Below are 19,248 nucleotides of genomic sequence, written 5' to 3' on the forward strand. Positions count from 1 at the left end.
CTTCCCATTCAATGTAGTGAAAGCAGGGAGTTCCACTCCTCCTACTTTTACTGTCCCAGGAATCAATCCCCAGCCTCGGGCAATTGATCCTAGCAATCCTGGTATGCTAAGGTTGTGTATGCTTACACCAACCCTGCACGGTAGTACTGCCACCACCCTTCTATTGGTTAACTACTCTGGGGTGAAGGGACCCCCAGAGCCCACTGAACACCTGAGCCTCTCAGGACCAGAGGCTAGATACCCTCCTGGCCCCTTCAGAAGTCTTAGGTGAAAACGTTCCTCTAGTACACGGTAGTTTGGTCAAGTAGCCAGGACTGAAATTAGGAACTGAGCCCCTTCTCTGGAATAAACACACGTTGCTTTAAAATAAGTAAAGTTTATTAAAAGAAAAAAATAAGAAAAGGGATAAAAGGGTACAAAAGATAAAAAGGTACATACAAATGATTTTTGAGCAGCAAATCAAATCCTAGGACCATACACCCAAAGGGGCAAGGTATATAACAAAACAGTCTACAAAAGGTTCTGGGCACAAAATAAAAATAACAAAGCTAACTGCCTCAGCTATACTTACAAAGCTTCCGATCTTTCTGAAGTTAGTGTTCTTCCCCTCAGGGTCTGCCAGTCAGGTTGGATAATGGAGCCACCGCAGAGCATCACCATAAGCAAGGTGGTGCCCACAAGTGGAACACAGCCCAGAGTCCGAGGCCTCCTCTTATGGAGAAAATTCCTGCCTCAGCCGAAGACAATCACCTAATTAACGTTTTCATCAAAGGAATGATGAAATGATGTTCCCACAGCACCTGGCGCCGTTCCTCTAGGTTTCTCATAACAAGCCGAAGGAGTTTTACGGCCTTGGCGGAACCAGGCCCCTCTTACTGATAGAGAGGTGCCAAATTGCTGCAAGCTGATACAGCTGGGCTGTAAAATCACCAGGTCACCGAGATGGGAAAATATACAAAAAGTTTAACTGTTTGCTACAAGTGACCCAGGAAAATAATTAAGGGGATCAAGCTGGCATGACAGAGAGGGCATGCACCTGCCCTCCTTCTCCAGCCTAAGTCCTTGAGTGTTCTGTTGAAAGTATTGCTTTCTGCTGTACCCATTTGTAGAGACCATGAATGGAACCAAACTTATGAGTGGAAGCAGGGCTGGCACCAGAGGGTGGCCAGGTCAGACCCTGGCTGAGGGCCCCTGTGGCCCAGAGGGGTCACTGAAGGGCGTCTCTTTAGGGTGGGAGGGTAGCATTCTCATTCTGCAATCTGTGGCAGTGGTGGCTACCAACCCTGCCATGGATTGAGGAGAGGGAGGTCACAGGCATCCCCCCCTACAGATAGCGCCAGTTTCAATAAGCCCCCCACACCCCACCTATATCTTCCATTGCTGTGAATGTTATGTGCAGTGTGTGTGCATGCCTGCCATCAACCAAGATGGTGGCAGGGGCTTCCCTAAGGGGCTCATGTTCCCACTGCCATCTTGGTTGATGGTGAGCATGTGCGCACAGCATGCACAGCATTTACAGTGTCAAAAGAGGTAGGTGGGACATGTGGGTGGGTGCCGCAGGCCCAGGGCAGGCTGATGCCCAAGGGCCCAGTTGTGCCTGGCGCTGGCCCTGAGTGGAAGAGAAATAAGTTCTGCTCATGTAGTGCTACGGGGAAAAGCCTTTGTGTATGAAACTGAGCTGTGCGAGGTTTTGACCTGGTTCTGTCATAACACAAAACCACAGTGAAACATTATGAGGACAAGCTTAGGCAAAACTAAAGCTTATGTTCTATCCTTTCCTCCTCTGGTACATCTGTACAGAGCAGTTCGGAAGCTTTTTCTTCTGTTTTTGATTAGCCACAGGTCCAGTTTGCTGCTCCATGTGAACTTGACAAGCTGTGGTTAATTTAACTATGGGTTGTTTTTGTTTTTTCAAATATATTCATTAAATATTTATAGCCTCAACAAATAATAATAATTTACAATCTATAAACATGAGCATATTGAGTGTGAGTAAATTTAAACAACGTACATCTATGTCCATCATATACCAAGATCAAAAATCAATTCACTGCTAAATACCCTCTCCAAGGAGAAATGTATGTACTCAGAGATCACTGGGAGTTAGTAATCTCATTTACACAGATAATAAACGGGAACCAGACCTTATTAAATTTGTCATGTTTCACAAGCACCTAAACCACCCTTCTGTGCTGGGTGCTTCAGATGGTGGTTTATGAAGCTGCCTTGTTTGAATAAACCATAGATAAAATTAACCAGCTTAGGGTTCAGACATAACACTAAACTGTAGTTAATTGAAATCTTCTAATTTCCTTCTCACTGCTGTGGCAGAAAAGGAGTGAGGAGTATGCACTCCCAGAAGAAGGAAGGCTTGTTCTTAGCATGCCAAATTAAGATTGCCAGGTCTCTGGTTTTTGGCTGGAGACTCTGGATTTTTGAGGTCTTTTCCGGACCTCTGGGTGAGTCACCCCAGTTTCTGGACTCTCAGCTTTCATTTTTTAAAAAAATTAAGTTTCTAGGTGGCCTGGTTCAAGAGAAATACACCAGAATGTCAGCTGCCCTCTGTAACTTCTGTTAAATGAGCTCATGGCTGGCTGCTCTAAACCCACCCTTTCAGGTTTGTAGCCAATAAGAAGTCAGGATTGATTGACAAGGGATTTGTTGGCCTCCAGGCAATAGCTAGAACCCATTGCAAGGCCAGAAAACTGCTGGCTTTCCCTGCTTGTCTGAAAATCTTATAAAATAAGTTTATAGCTTTCAGCAGTAGCAAAAGTCCTTTTCTCTGTGTGTGCAGGTCAGGAGATGTAAAACAAAAAAATTACAGCAGGATCTTGTTAGGCAATTGTTTACTGTAAACAATTTCAATTATGATTATAATAAAAGTGTACATGCAGGGTTTTTTAAATTACTTGCAAAAATAGAATATTGTAGGTTTTATCTTTCAAATAATTTTTTGAACAGAAATTTAAAAGAAGTGTATGTGCAGCTTATGATTACAATGCGTTATACTTTTCTAATTATAAGGATTCAAACAAATTTATTTTTTTCTGGGCTGTTGAAGAGGGCATAAATTATTTGTCTAATTCATAGCCTGTTTTGAAAACCTTCCCAATATGAAGCTTTAATCCTATACTCGCTTTTCTAGGAGTAAAGCTGCAATGCTAACCCCACATGAAGGAGTTAATCCCAATTAATTCAGTAGGACATTCTCTCCCTCTGCCCAATCCTATTTTTAAAGCAATCAGGCAGGGCTAACTTAGGTGTCACTGCTTTTATTATATAGAAAACTAATACTGATTTTATTAAAAAAAAACATTCTGCAATTACCAAGTGGTTTTGACAATAAACTATTATATGCGGTTTATGTATTTTTACATCTCCAGTGTATGTGTATATGGAATATTTCCAACAACCCTGTGAGGTACGGTTGGAAACCAAGGCAGCTCACAACAAGAAATAAATCCATTTAAAATTAAATAACCATAAAACAAATATAAAACAGTTGCAACATAGCTTAAAGTGGCATGACTCTGAATTTTGGGTTGGGTGTGTGAAGTTCCTTATCACTTGAGGTTGCAGTCCTGTGCACACTCCCCTGTTTGAGTAAGCCCCATTGAATACATTGGGACTTGCTTCTGAGTAAACATGCATAGGATTGCCCTATAAATATCTTTACAGGTTGTATAAATAATAAACATCTTTGGCAGTTATGCTTATATAAATATTTCTTCATGCTATGTCCCAATAAGTATCTGATTTCACACTATGGTTGCACAAGATTATTTCATCTACATTTTAAGTGTTCCCTTCTTCCTTGGGGTGGTCATGGTCCCCCTCTGTAGTTTTCATCCTGAGGGATAGATTAGGCTGAAAGATGGTGAGTGGCCCATGGTCACCTAAGTAAACTTTGTAGCTGATTTCCATTTTTAAAAAATAATGAAAATGATTTACATGCAGGAAAAGTTTATGAAATAGATCCACACAATACATTTAAAGCACATCCAACTCGCATTTAAAGCACATGACTTTCCCTAAAAATCCTGGGAAGTGTAGTTTTCCCCTCGCAATTATAGTTCCCACCACTCTTAACATACTTAGTTCCCATGATTCTGTGGTGGGATTCATGTGCTTCAAATGTGTGCTGAATGTGTTTTAAATGAATGGTGTGGATCTGCCCTAGTTTTGCTGTGCATTCATTAGTGAATTGAAAAGAACCATTTTAAAAGATACTTTTTTTATACAGGGAAAGGCCTGTAGCTCAGTGATAGGGCACATGCTTGGCATGCAAAGGTCCAAAATCCAATCTCTGGAAAAGACTATTCCCTGGAATCCTGGATAGCCACTGCTAGTCCATGTCATCAGTACTGAGCTAGATGGTACCCAATGGCCTGAGTTGGTATATGGCAGATTCCTTTGTTGGAAAGAGACCCAAGGGCCACAGTGACTCTGAAATTTATTTATGTATTTTATTTACATTTATGTGCCACTTTATTGTAAAAAACCTCAAGGTGGTTTACAGAAGGAATTAAAACAATAACATTATTGGCAAAAATAGTTGAAGACAGGTATTTAAAAAGGTATTCAAAATAATAAAACCAACAATGAGTTAAAAACAGATTATAAACGTGGTAGCTTCTACATGCCTGGGTAGGCTTACCTAAACAAAAATGTTTTTAGCAGGTGCCAAAATGAGTACAATGAAGGCGCTTGCCTAATGTCAATAGGTAGGGAGTTCCAAAGCGTAGGTGCTGCCACACTAAAGGACCAATTTCTTACAAGAGCAGAACAAGTACTATGTGGTACTTGTAACATAGAAAGCACAGCTTGAACTTGGCCTGGTAGTAAATTGGCAAGCAGTGCAGAGTTCACAGCAGAGCTATTATGTGCTGACAGGGTCTCACTCAATCATGCCACAGCATTCTTCACTAACCTGCAGCCCCTGGGTCATGTTGTGCTGCATGGGGATTTCTGTGACCTTGGCTGACTGGCTGCCAAGGTTTTTTTTAGTATTGGTTAGGAATCCTGACTTGTAGGATGCTGAGTTTTCTGCCTTACTTGAAGGAATCTTATTGTGATTGGTATGGGATTGCATTTAGGAAATAATAACTGTCTTTTGTTTTTGTTTTTCTATTTGCATTTCATTCACCTCTGACTTTACTCACTTACATGCATAGAAGCATGTAGAAGCTCTCCTTCCGGCGCCAGGTCAAAACCTTCCTATTCTCTGAAGCATTTTAAGTTACACTGATTTACTTTTTAAAATGTTTATTGTATTGGATTGATGATTGTATTTTAGTATTATTTTGTTATTCATTGTATTTTTATGCTATTTTATGTTCACCGCCCAGAGAGCTATTGCTAGTTGGGCGGTATATAAATTTAATAAATAAATAAATAAATAAGCAACAACAGTGTTTCCATGTGTTCAGCTCAACCCCCTTCAACCCACTGATGATGCCCCTTATTGTTTGCATGATGGTTTGTTTCTTGACCAGTAGTGTTAAAAGAGAATTCACATACTGGGAAGTGTGGCTTCAATTGCTGTTTTTCCCAAGCTACTGCCTTTGAAGGTAGACCAAACCATGTGTGTTTTCTCTCTGTCAATTATTACCCACTGGAATTGGGATGGCTGTCAAAGTGAGTTTATATCAGGCCACAGGGTAGGCAGGAAAGGATAGAGAATCTTCTTAACTCTTACTTATTTCTTCAACCTTTCTCTGCAGTGAATGGTCAAGTCTGTAAAGACATTTGGAGCAGCCACATTAAAAGGCAGGCAGGGCATCCCTGGTCAAGCCTTACCAATAGCACAATCCTAACCATATCTACTCAGATGTAAATCCTGTTGAGTTCTATGGGGCTTAGCCCCTTAGTAAGTGTGTTTAGACTTGCAGCCTTCAGTAACATCCATCTTTACTCCTGAGTGCTCCCATCTAACACCTCCACAGCACTAGGCTTTATTCCTACAATGGCCTTCTGGTGACTGGCCTGACCTGGCCTGAGGGCACTTAAACCCTTCTTGCCAGAAGCAAGTAGGCTAGATTAAATGTTCCTTACCCAGGCTCTCTAAGCAGGTGAGAAGGAATGATCCCATCACTTCAACTGGACCTGGAAACACCCTCATTTAGCTAAGATTTCTATCTTAATTTCCAATCAGAGAATTTTTTTTTGTTTGAGTGAGTGGTATGCTCCAAACAACTGTGGTTGATGGTTAATGACATCACTAGAGCCTGCCTCTTTGACATCACTAAGGCCCATCCTTTGACTATGGCCTGCCCCTGAAATCTCAGGGTTTGGGATATTTCTGACCTGGCAACCCTATGCCAAATCAAATTTATCCAATATAGCCAGTGAAACAAATAACATCAGGTAGACTTTACCTGGTAGAGCTTGTACATGTGGTAAAAATCTCTGGGTAGTGTATTATTATTTATATGTAAAAATCTACTACAAAATACTTGCACAAGAAAAACAGCTCTTTTTATTATTATTATTATTATTATTATTATTATTATTATTATTATTATTATTATTATTATTATTATTATTATCATCTTGCCCTTCCTCTCAGAAGGAGCCAAAGGCAGCAAACAAAAACACTAAAAGTATTTTAAAACATCTTAAAAACAAAAGACTTTAAAACATATTAAAACAAGGCATCTTAAAAACATCTTTAAAAACAACTTTTAAAATATATTAAAAAACAATTCCAGCACAGACGCAGACTGGGATAAGGCCTCTACTTAAAAGACTTGTTGAAAGAAGAAGGTCTTCAATAGGTACCAAAAAGAGAGATGGTGCCTGTGTAATATTTAAGGGGAGGGAATTTTATTAGCTGTTTAGATACCAATCCAGAAACGGTTCTGAGCATGTAGTTAATTCCTTAGGCCAGCATTGTACCACTAGCCACACCGTATCTTTGACGTTGTTCTATAGGAGGGTGGGGAACCTGTGGCCCACCAGACGTTTTGGGACTCTACATCCTATCATTCCTAGTCAGCAAGGCCAATGTTAAGAGATGATGGGAGCTGGAGTCCAACAACATCCTACTGGGCTTCTACTGGGAGGAAGGGCAGGATATAAATCTAATGAATAAATAAATCTGGAGGAACATCACATGTTCCTCACCTCTATTATATAGAATTTGTACCCATTTGCAGAACCTTCTGGAATACATGGAGTCTTCATAATACATTCATGTTCATCATCAGGGCCTGCAATATGTTAAGGGCAGTTTTTGTGTGCATGTGCATCCTAAGCAATAACATCACAGGTTCCCTTGTGCTTTGAAGTAGCTAAATAAATGGAGGACTTTGTGGCTCAGTATGTGTGCCTCACTCAGTGGCATTATAATTTGTTCTTTGCATTTAGGCATTATTCTTGACTTTCATTGTATAGAAAAGGAAATTTTAAATAGAGTAAGTTTTTTTCTTTAGTTAACAGGAAACACTTCATGTCAAAACAAATAATAACGAATGAATAATGAATAACCTGGCAGTAGCGAGGTTTGTTGTAGAACTGAAGTAATGACGGCGCTGCAAAGGGACGGATTGTTAAACCAACCAAGGAAAACCTGAGCACTGAATTCTTTGCTAAAGAGATTTTGTAGTCATCAGGTAAAGCTCTAAGGTGCTAATGGATGGAAGGAATCTTCCAAAAAGAGCTATCTGTTTTTCAGGTAATGTTGTTTGCCATGATGAGGAGGAAAAGCCTCCACAGAACAGCAGGAAGAATTTTAAAATTACTATAAGTACTTTTACGTCAACATACATGAATTCTAAGGAGCATACCCATTTTCAAGGATAAAAAAAGCTAATGCTTAAAGTAAATATTCAGCAAAATTACAGAATCATTATCTTTTCCCACACATGTCATCAGGGAAAGGCCATCGCTCAGTGGTTGAGCACATGCTTTCCTTGCAAAAGCTGTCTCAAGGCAGGGCTGAGAATGATTCTTGCCTGAAGCCCTGGAGAGCCACTGCCAGTCAGTGTAGACAATACTGGGCTAGATGGAGTAATGGCCTGACTTGCTATAAGGCAGCTTCCTGTGTTTCTATGAAATAATATAGGCATAGTGTCAACTTATTCCTTGCTATTAAAATCTAAAGTAAAAAAAAAGCAGCTCAAAGTTAGTGAATTTTCATAACTCTCTGAAAATCAGTTCATTCACAGTGAAATAATAGCTTACTAGATTTTGTGCTGTTGCTCTCTTTGCCTTCATAGGAAAAGTTAAACCGAACGACAGTTTAAAAACATAATTATGTGCCACTATTTTTTGACTTTCCTTACTGGAATTAAAATCTTGATGCAGAAGGCAATAGAATTTCCCACCTATCATTATAAACTCTTAGTTTAGCAACAACATTTGGCCTTATTTGTTCATATTTTAATATCAGTATGGATATGCGGAGATCCATGTTTATATCCATCTTTCATTTGACAACAGTTACTATAAAATTATATAGATTTATGTCCTGGGCCTGTTATGCTCATAAAATACCTGACAGCAACGGGAACAATCCATTGTTAGCCCTCTCTGATAATGACTTAAGACCATTCAAACGGTGCAATGGGCATGACCATAACATCTCAAAATGCATATAAGGACCCAGAGCTTGGAAAAGTTAATTTTTTGAACTACAACTCCCATCAGCCCCAGCCAGCATGGCCACTGGATTGGGCTGATGGGAGTTGAAGTTCAAAAAAGTAACTTTTCCAAGCTCTGTAAGGACCCACTGTTTGAAAGCCCACTCAGATACAACAAAATCTCCCTGCAATATGGAAAGAATTACATACTCTTAGGGGTGGAGGAGAAATTTGATTCAGTTCACATTTAAATTTATCCAATGTACACTTTCTAAAACAATATGAGAACCAAAATACAGCCTTCCTTCAAAATTTTCACTTATCATGTGATGTAGTTTTCCAAACAATGTTTACAAAAAGACAAATATTAGGGGAAAGTGTGCATAAAAATGATTATGTTGTTGAAAATAACGTACAAAATGCATTGCTATCCTGGGCTCCTACTGGTAGGAAGGGGGGGATATACATTTAATAAATAAATAAACAAATAATTATAGTAGGGGAAATTGCTTGCAAAAATGTGTACATTAGTTAAACTGCCTACAAAATGTGCTGATTGGGAGAACACTAAAATGCTAAATCATTTTCATGAAGAAATCGCAAATTGTTGCAGAAATGTGGAGTACCAAATTTAAAACTGACAGTTCCTTCCGTCCCTGCATACCATACTTGTGACAACTCAAGCAAATGCAATGTAATCTGAAAAATATATCTTTTCAGAACAGCTACAGACAACACAGACTGTAGCAAACTGTAAAGTTTATCTGTACACTCCTGACCTTCCCTCTTTACTTTTGCTTCTTTTTCTTTTATTATTTTGATTGCAAACCAACACACTTTCTGTTACATGAAAAGACATATTGTAAAACGAAGAGCTAGCAAGACTCAAAGGATTCAAGGTATGGTATATAGACTTTGTGAGTGTCATATCCTATAAACACTGTTTCCTGTCTAAAGAGCATTTGGGCATTGAATGAGGAGCTTTTAAAGAGCAGATCTCCCATAATGGGACTTTACCAAATGCCACCCTGAATATTTCCATTGGCTGTAAGGGCTCATCTGCAAGGAGCTGATACTCCTGAGTGGACGTGATAGCATTCAAGATAGTAGGTGTCCCTAAAATATTTTTAGAAAGAGATACATATTTCCTAAGAACACTCCCACTTCTCGGTGGAAATTGAGCTCTTTAAACCCTTTGGGAGAAAAGGCAAGATATAAATTAAACAAACAACAACAACAGCCTGAACAGACCATGTCTGACCTGTAGCCATTTCTATCCATTGGGCTCCAGGGGAAGAGCAGCAATGAGCACGAGAAGAAGCTTCAGCACTCATTGCCAGTGGTGCTATGATATATGCTAAGCACATTGGAATCCAAAAGAAAAATAATGAATAGAGGACTCCGGTCCACAACTGTCGGGGTTAAAAAAACATAAAGCGTACCAGTATTGGAAAACACGGAGTTTGGTTTTCACAGGTCAGTTTGCAGTCTACTTCTGCCGGAAAGACAGGTCGGCTTACGCTCTGAGGTGTAAATGCAAGGTCATGACTGATGTATTGCCCCCATATGGTGATTATGTCGGAATGTAGCTTGTCTTCAGTAACAGCCTCGTTAGATGCCTCAATAATTTGTCTGGTCACTTCACGCACCTGGAGGACAAAGAGTTAATTGTGAGGCACAGTGACAAAGTACCAAAATAACTAATGTCACAAAGGTGTTCTAAGGCAGGAGTGAGGAAACTGTGGCTCTCCAGATGTTGTTGGAAACCAGCTCCCATCAGCCCCAGCCAGCATAGCCAATGGTCAGGGATGATGGGAGTTGCAGTCCAGCAACATCTGGCAGGCCATGGGCTCTCCAGCCCTGTACTAAGGGCTTGGCTTTTCTCCCATTTGCCTGTGTCTTTAAGGGTTTGACAAGCTGACATTCTGTGTTCAGGAATTAAAATTGAGATCTCAGTAGCCCAAAGGAGTTTCAGAATTACTTCTGCTGATATATTTTTCATACCTTTGGAAAATGAGACGCTTATCTCTAATCATCTTCAGGTAGAAACAAATAATGTTATTATGTGGTAGCTACATTAACCCTGCACTACTTAAAAGTCCTATTTATTGCAGTTTAATTACTGTTTGATGATTGAATTTTATTTTTTGATATTATATTTTATTATTATGTTTATCTTTCCAGAAATGTTTGTTGCTGCATGGTGTGCAGATTTCTTACATGAACATGTTTTAATGATTTCACAGGGTACCAACCGATGGCAATGGAAATCCATTATGTAAGAAGCCATGATTCCATCCTTTGGGCTGACTTAATCCATCTTCATAAACTGGAGGAAGCCATCTTGCCAGAGCTGTGTTGGAGGCTCCCCATCTAGGATGTTCCCTATGCAATGAAAATATTTTAAAAATGCATTTTAATGTAGCCAGTTTAAAATATTAATTACTGTGGGCATGTGGGCAAATATTCAAAAACCATGGGTTCATAAACTAACAGATTTGTGAAAAAGGAACAATATCATGGGACTCCTCAAACTTAAGATACATATGGAACAAATTTAAGGTTTGTTTTTAAAAGTCATGTATTCCCTGGAAAACTTTTTATAGCTGGAGACTGTGGCTGGGATCCAATCTACCATGCAACTCCTTCCATTTTCTCAAAGGAACTTTGAATGTGTATCAGACAGCAACCCTCCTTCTTTTGCAACTGAAGGGAGTTTCCAAAGGAATTTACAATATTGCATAAGGATCTACTGCTAAATGGGGCTGGGGTAAAAGAGGTCAAATATTTTGCTTGGCATGCTGAAGCACTTGAACGCTCCTAAAGTAATGGCTCTCTGGATTCTAGGCTGTGGACCCAACTCATATGATTTTGACTTCTTGAAATATAGCTATATAGCAAGAGAGAAAACTAAGTCAAATGAAGATCTCAAGGAAATGCATCTAAACTCATGTGATCATCAGGAACAAGGAAGAAAAGAGATTGAAGTAGTTGAGAAGCTTTCGGAAAGAACAGCGGTGGAAAACATATGGTTCCCCAGATGTTGCTGGACTCTAGCTCCCATAGCCTCAGCCATTATGGCCAATGGTTAGGAATGAGCTGGAGTCCAGCAACATCTGGAGGGCCACAGGTTCTTCACCCCTGACACAGAATGTATGGTAATTTTATACATGTCCACACTCAATTCCATGGTATCAGTATGGTATGGTAAAGTCACTGCTATTGTCAGAGCTCTCCAAGCCTAGCTTTGACCCATTCTGTCCTCATGCAGAAGGCTGAATGTGGAAGCACAAAACCCCAACCAATCCTCTTGGTCTCTAAAACATCTTTTCCTAGACTGTTGCCCTTAAGATGTTTTGGACTACAACTCCCACAAACCCTTATTGTCAGTCATGCTGGCTGGGGCTTATAAGACTATTATATCTATATATGAATCCCTGGGAGGTGCAATTAATCACACACACACACACACAGAGAGAGAGAGAGAGAGAGAGAGAGAGAGAGAGAGAGAGAGAGAGAGAGAGAGAGAGAGATGATCTGCAGGATGTTAGTCATACCCTTAAATTTCTGTGGGGACACTTAATAGGGAACAATTATTTTATTAATACTTCATTGATCTTCAGTTTACAAAAGAGCTCAATTTGCAAAGCAATGTGGGACAGTAATACATTTAATTAACTGCGATAATTCACATTTGAAGGTTGACGTACGCCTTAATAAAGCATTCAAATTAGTTACAGTTGATTCGTCTTTATTGAAATGGCATAAAATACTGCACATAGTGCTATTTCACTCAATTAAAAGTAATGATATGTTAATTTAACAGCTTAACCAGTTATTTTCTTCCTGATTGCTTTAATATTTTAGCAGATCACTGCAATGTTACTGGGGTAAGAAGCCTTTCAGTGGCTTCCTTTTTAAAAAAAAGGGGGGGGCTCCATTAATCTCCACAGGCAAACAGAACTGCAATCACCTTTGGTGTATATCTAGATTTGCTTCTTCCATTGAAACAAACAGGGAGACCCACACCTCTAGCAACATGCACAAGAGTGCTGTGTCCATGGACATGATGGGACATAAATCTCTGGACTGAAGTGTGCAGTACAATCTGGTGACATAGTCTGCCATCTGCCAAAGGGAAACCTCTGTTCATCTAAGCCTCCAGTTCATAGCCTGAATGCAAATGTACAATTAAACCTAAACGTAATTTTATGTGCAAGGTTGCTTAATCTAACTATATCTTAATACCAAATCAACAGGTTAGGTGTAGATGTAATATTAAGGCACTTACTGAGGCCCCTCAAAGATGGGTCAGGGTTTAAATGCCACCATGCATTCAGTAGATATGCCGCCACAGTTTGCAAAATGCCAGACGTTTCCCCCTTAAGAGCAAGTAACTGCCACAGCTACATTCTTCAAATGAGCCTGTAAAAGTTCTAAGGATTCTCTAAGGATTCTCAAATGAAGCAAACCCTGAGGGTTTCAGTGTGAAACAAAGTGAAACGCCGCATAGTAGGGAAGCCAAAGTAAAAACAAAGGAGGCCCGCCTGGAAACAGGGAGTTTCTCACTCCAAGTGGGAGAATCAATACAACTGCATGTGTTGCTGTACAAGATGTACCTGTTGTTGCAAGTTCCGGTGATAGGTCTATATTTTCTGGTCATGCAATTGTTTGGGCATTTTGGTGGCAGGATGTAAGGCAGGCATCCAGATACATTGGAAATCATCATGAAAACATCAGCGGGTAACGCATCTGGAAATAAAAAACATGGTGTCACTACATTTGACTAGTGAGACCCATCACAGAGTTGAGTAGACCGTCGTTTCTCTGTGGTTTGCTGCTGTACTTTTCTTTCTTTCTTTCTGAAACTGGTTAACTATAATCAGTTTAAAGTTTTATGCTTCAAACTTTCAATGATATGGAAACTGGTGGCAACAACAAGAAGAGAGTGCTGTAGCAAAGGACACTGTTCCCTTCGCCAAAGTGGTGGGATTCATTGTGCACAGGACAGGGATGACAAAATGAATATATGGAAGATGTGTACAACGTTCCATTGAAAATAGTGTTTAGTATGCTACAGTGCATGCACACAAGGTCTGTGGGGCCAGAGAGGACTCAACTGAACCCCATGCCAAGTCCCTTCTGTGCACGTACCCTTTGCCTATGGAGAACATTTCCCCCCTAAATAATTTACATTCAATTCATTGTTTTTTTTTTAAAGAAAAAGAATAGAAAGAAGAGGAGCTCAATACATTTTAATTCATGTGCTGTTGTTGCAACTATTGGTATATCACAATTCAAACTACTCATGCATGCATTGTTTATAAAAGCAGCTTTTGCTGGTTTGAATGCCAGTTGCCTATTTGCATGGATTTTCCTGGAAATGTTTAGAAATACAAAGTGAAGTCAAGTGGTTTTTGCTTTTTTGAAAAATGTATGTATGGCTATGAACACTGAGCAACACATTAATAAACTGTATACTCAAACCTAACAATAGAATCAAAGCATTCTTAAGTCCACGGTCACAGACATGGATAAAAGTGTTTGTTATTTGGAGAATCTGAATTTCTCCCGCTGAAGCACAGAGGCCTTTTTTTAACTGTTCAAGTGTGTGCTAGGGCCCTAAGATCTAGATGTGAACTTAAGTCCTACTTGCAGGAAAGTAAGAATAGAATAAAGTCAATACTGCTTTAAGGCACAACCCTTAAGCCCCGAGAGGGAATCCTTGCTAGCGTCTGCTTGCATTTACCACTTGGAAGCAACGCTCGTTTATGCTTCTGGTGAAGTTTTTCTTTCATATCCTGTATTGAAGCTTCCATGCTTTCGGCTGCCTGAGAGACAACTTGGGTTTCTTGATCTGCATATTTGGAAAATGCCAGATACTGTGCCGGAGCCATTAGATCAGGTTGTTGGAGAAGCCTACAAAAAAGAGAGATGCTAGTGATAAAAACCTTTTAATTACACTGTCATCTCTGTTTAAGATTTATGTGGGGGAAAGGATACACAAGACAACATTGATTTTCTTTGCCAACTCTGGACAAGTGTGATTATAGTCCAAATAAAACAGAAAGGATGGAGTCTGCTTGTTCCTCCATCACGTGACCGAGAGTTATTGTTTATCAGCTTCTCTTCAATAATTGTTTTAAAAAATAATTGTTCCCTTGTTCAGGCATATTCCTGGCCTTTCAGTTTCAATAGGTCAGTCTCTACTTCAGTTTGTGCTTCTATCACAGAAGTTGCTCATGGTATAGTGGTTTTTTTAAAAAGTACACAACATTTAGATATGCAGTCACCCAAAGCTCTATAACTCACAAAGAAACCTTTCAGAGCTTGGAAAAGTTACTTTTTTGAACTACAACTCCCATCAGCCCCAGGCAGCATGGCCACTGGATTGGGCTGATGGGAGTTGTAGTTCAAAAAAGTAACTTTTCCAAGCTCTGACCTTTGCTGTATTTGGTGCCAAATCTGCTAACTTTACCCAATGTTAAAGGTTCTCTGGAGATTGCAGATCTAACTGCAAGCAATTACAGAAGATGCTGAAAAAGAAGATAGTTTTGTGCCTGCACATGTGTTTTCTGACTAATGATGGATGGTGTGGTGTGCCAGATACACGCAGCCCAGCCAATATCATATCTCCTATAGTTTGACTCGTATCTCTCCTGTCCATGATTTCTGGCATCACTTCTGCTGACAGGAACATTCTTTTCTGAAGTTGTGTCAACTACACCACAGAAGCAAAGCAATCTTTAATAAGGATGGACTGGTGGTGCTATTCATAAAAATTAAATAGGTATGACTACCTTAGGTCCATTCGTTTCAATGGGTCTACTCTGAGTGTCAGTTGGATACAACCCAGCGTTTGGAAGTTCCTAATACACACAGAGGAGTATGCTCCTCAGAGATAGCCTGAAGCAAAGCTATTTTATCAAGTATGAAGCAGAACAGATCTAGTTCATTCATTTCTTCTTTTTCCCCCATTCCTTCCTTCCCATCGTGGTGACTCTAGAGTCACTGTTGACATTTAGTGACATTTATAATTAGGAGTTTCTTCTTTGGCGCATATAGGTTGATTTTCTGTTTCTTTGAATATTATATGGTCGCTTTTGTATCCTTATGAGGATACGAAGAGATCCAGCATTAGAGTGGGTGAAGGCATCTGCAGGGGCAGCAGCATCTGGAGAAGATGTTGCAGAATTACTTGAACTTTCTGAAAGTTGTACTGCCATTACACAGTACACTATTTAATACTATGACAATGGAAAAAAATTGACATACATCTCACGAGACTACTATATGCATTGGTTCCAGTCTGACTAAAGTTAGTAATGACTAAGTCCTACTGAAATGCTATACCTGCTATTCAGGTATTCTGAAAGCATGTGGGCTAAAAGTGTGGAAGTGTCAGGGATGCACATGCAGGCCCCATCTCCAGTTTCCCCCAACCTGGTATTAATTGGTCTGGTTTGAAAGGAGAGTCTAAGTGAATGCGCTTAGAATAGCCCCATTATCAGGAATGTTACTTTAACAAGATTTAATAAGTGTAGTTAGAATCTCCCTTCAGACCATCCCTCTCAATGCAAGGAAGTCTGAAGGGAAGTCAACACACAGAGAGATTTTGAGTGTGGGCTTGTATGTGTACTTCTCTCCCTCTCTATTTTTAGCCCACACACTTTTAAAAAAAGAGGCAGAATAGGGCTTTAATCAAAGCTCACTTGTTCTGTTGATTTCAATAGGTCCATTACAGCCACAGCTAAATTTAGATGGAAACGTTGGTGTAGATCCAGAGTTCCATGAGCGGAAATGTAGGTCATCTCATCACCCTTTCTCTTTCAGATCTTTTGCAGAAGGTTGGGGGATCATCCCCCAAAGTATGGGAAGTGGCATGGGTGAATCTGTGAAAATCACCTCCCCACCCACACACATGCACTTCTCCAGATCCAAGAAAGAAATGTACCTTTGCATACAGCCTTATATCTAGAGTAAAAATCACACCACTTCCAAGGTTTTTAAAAAATCAAATCTATCATTTGGAATAAAAGCAAAACCTGAGTAATTTTTTTTCTTTAATTAGGTCTGAGAACAGTCTGAGTATGCTAGACACTGAACCTGAATATTTTTAGAGGATTATTATATTTGTAAATATGGGCAGTAATAACGCCCTGCTTGCTGCGTAGCTGGCAGGCTGGGCACAATTGCAGGTTGGGACGAAGCTGCTGCCTCCATCTTGAATGAAGGCAAAGTCGCACGTCGCGAATATGATGCGAGCGCGATGCAGCAGACCTTAGGGGCAGAGCTGCTGTGCTTATTTAAGCCCAGCCACCCCTCCTACCTTCCTCTTGCAGCTGCGACGCCCACCCTGCCCTCCCTCTTTTATGGTGTGCCTAGGGGTTGCTTCGGGGCCAAGTAGAAATTTTTATCCTGCCCACCCTTGTTGGCGGGCAGGTTTTTTGCCTGCTCCACACTATGGGAGGAGGAGGGAATCAGGTTATGGGGCGTTGTTATTAATAGGGGGTTTTGGCTAATTGGCTACTTGACATTACGAAAGGTTAATGCCCTCTCAGGGCAGTTCGTTATATCACTGGTAGCGGAAAGGTGCGGGAAGGGAATAGTTAAGGACAGCTAGGTGGCCCCCTTAGGCACCTTTGGAGGTGATTGGAGGTTCCGGAGGCCTGTCTGTCACGGCTATGCGGCTCGAGGACAGGATATGGGCTGCCTTTGGGGCCAACTCATCTCATCTACCAAGGGGTTATTTGGCCCCGGGTGGGGATGACGTGGGAAGGCCCCCCTACTCACCTACAAGGTGTGGTCAGGGTAAGGGGTAAGCAGATGGGCTTGCCCTTACCCCAACAGGGGCTGGTCGCCCGAGAGCTGTTTGGCAAGCTACTTGCTCATAGACAGTTCCTGCACCTAGGCTTCCCTCTCCAGGTCACTTTAAATTGGGTTTTTTCTTGCTGTAATTTAATAAAGTGGTCCTTATTCAACCCAAGCTGATGTCTCTGTGTTTTATTTCATCCCTTAACTGCAATTAATGTTAAGTGTAGGAAATAAATGCAGTGTGCTACTATTACAGAAGTACTACAGTTGGGTGTATCAAAAAAGGGGTAAAAATAAGGCAATCTCTGGGGAAGAAAAACTAGAAAAGAAATACATTTCTCCGTTAGTATCATCATTCAAGTTCAAATTGAGGTCACAGATGAAATCTAGTTTTGTTCACTCAGCGCAAGTGCTTCCAAAACTTAGTTCATTAAATCAGCAAACATAACCCTGAAGTCCTATATATGGAATGATTAAGAGTTTCCCAATCCGAAACTGGATGAGAAACTGCCTCTTCAACCCAGGAGTGCTTTTTCATTCTCAAGGGCAGCACTGAAACTCATTTGTATTGTACTGCCTCTTTCTTCAATTATTTGTGAGCTAAACATTTGGATTTTCAAAGTGCAGTGCATGCTGTTACTTTCCAAAGATCAAATCTGGAATAATAATGCACTTTTCCCGTCCTTGTTTGTTTTTTCCCCTTCAGCATTTGGAATGGACTAAGTTCTTGGTCCCAATGCCCCACTGATTCTTCAAATCAAGGATTGTTAAACTTTGGTAAAGGAAACATCTTCAGAGCATGAATTAACACTGATTGGATGGTCTCCCCACATGTTGCCAAGAATTTGAAAGATATTCTCAGGTTATAAAAGTTGTAGATTAATTAATACAGTGCAAAGTTCAAAGTGAACAAAATAATCAGTCTGAGAGGTGAAGCCATTTACAAAGGATGAAGTTAGTTATCAGGACAAGGATACACTTGGTGCTAAAAAGCTATGAATGAAGGTAGTTACATCTTTGGTACATATGATCTTCTATTCTGTATTTAAATATTACATTTATACCCCACCTTTCTTCCAGGGATGTCAGTTTGCATATATGGTTCTCACCTATGTTATTCTCACAACAACACTGTAGGGTAGAGTGGGATAAGAGACAGAGACTGGTCCAAGGTCATCCAGTGAGACTTAAGGCTTTGTAGTGGTTCATACCTGTGCTTCCTCCACTGGAGTCTGGAACTCTAATCACTGCACAATTTAATGGTTTGCTGTAAGTTATGCATGTAACAAACTTGTGCCTTGTTTTGCTTCAAGCTTTAGTTATAAAGTCAGGAGAACAGCTACAATAGTTAACAGGATTTCTTGCCATCAATTAGAAATTGCTCATTTTTTACCATGATTTTTGTCCCTGTGTGATCTGGATGGAATCGGTGCTTCAACCTGTAAGCCTATTATCCTAATCCAAACTCCCATGTGCATTATGACGTACAGAAGGAGTTCAGGTGATTATTATGTGCAGAAAGAGGGTTTTGTTTTTTAAAAAATCAGAGTTGGTCCTGCCTTGATAAGGTGAATGCAGGCAGGAAATTCTGCAAAGAGGCACCTGCAAATGATCACTAGAAACTTAAAGCACCAATACAGTGAATGCAGGCAGGGGAGTTCTGCAAGAGATCACTGGGCATGTAAAGCTCCAATAAAGTGAACACAAGCAGAAGAATTGTGTAAGTATGCAAGCGATCACTTGGCGTTATTTATTTCAGTGTATAAACCTGCTCTTCATCATACAGATCTTAGGGCCAGTTACAAAACCAGCATAAAACCAAACAGGTCAACACCCATCAAACAATTGTAAA

At 40.2% G+C, this 19,248-nt stretch overlaps 1 protein-coding gene across 1 annotated transcript in view; it reads right to left on the reverse strand.

Moving 5' to 3' along the window:
- The window catches only part of TPO (thyroid peroxidase), a 99,866-nt gene that overhangs the window by 76,991 nt on the left and 3,627 nt on the right, over positions 1 to 19,248 (reverse strand). The window contains exons 4-7 of the mRNA XM_061626059.1: positions 14,332 to 14,501; positions 13,202 to 13,334; positions 10,838 to 10,967; positions 10,025 to 10,231 (exon numbers count right to left, since the gene is read on the reverse strand). Of these exons, the coding sequence (XP_061482043.1) occupies positions 10,025 to 10,231; positions 10,838 to 10,967; positions 13,202 to 13,334; positions 14,332 to 14,501 (640 nt within the window). The remainder of the gene's footprint in view (positions 1 to 10,024; positions 10,232 to 10,837; positions 10,968 to 13,201; positions 13,335 to 14,331; positions 14,502 to 19,248) is intronic.

Source organism: Rhineura floridana, chromosome 4 (assembly GCF_030035675.1).
Source record: "Rhineura floridana isolate rRhiFlo1 chromosome 4, rRhiFlo1.hap2, whole genome shotgun sequence".
Lineage (NCBI taxonomy): Eukaryota > Metazoa > Chordata > Lepidosauria > Squamata > Rhineuridae > Rhineura > Rhineura floridana.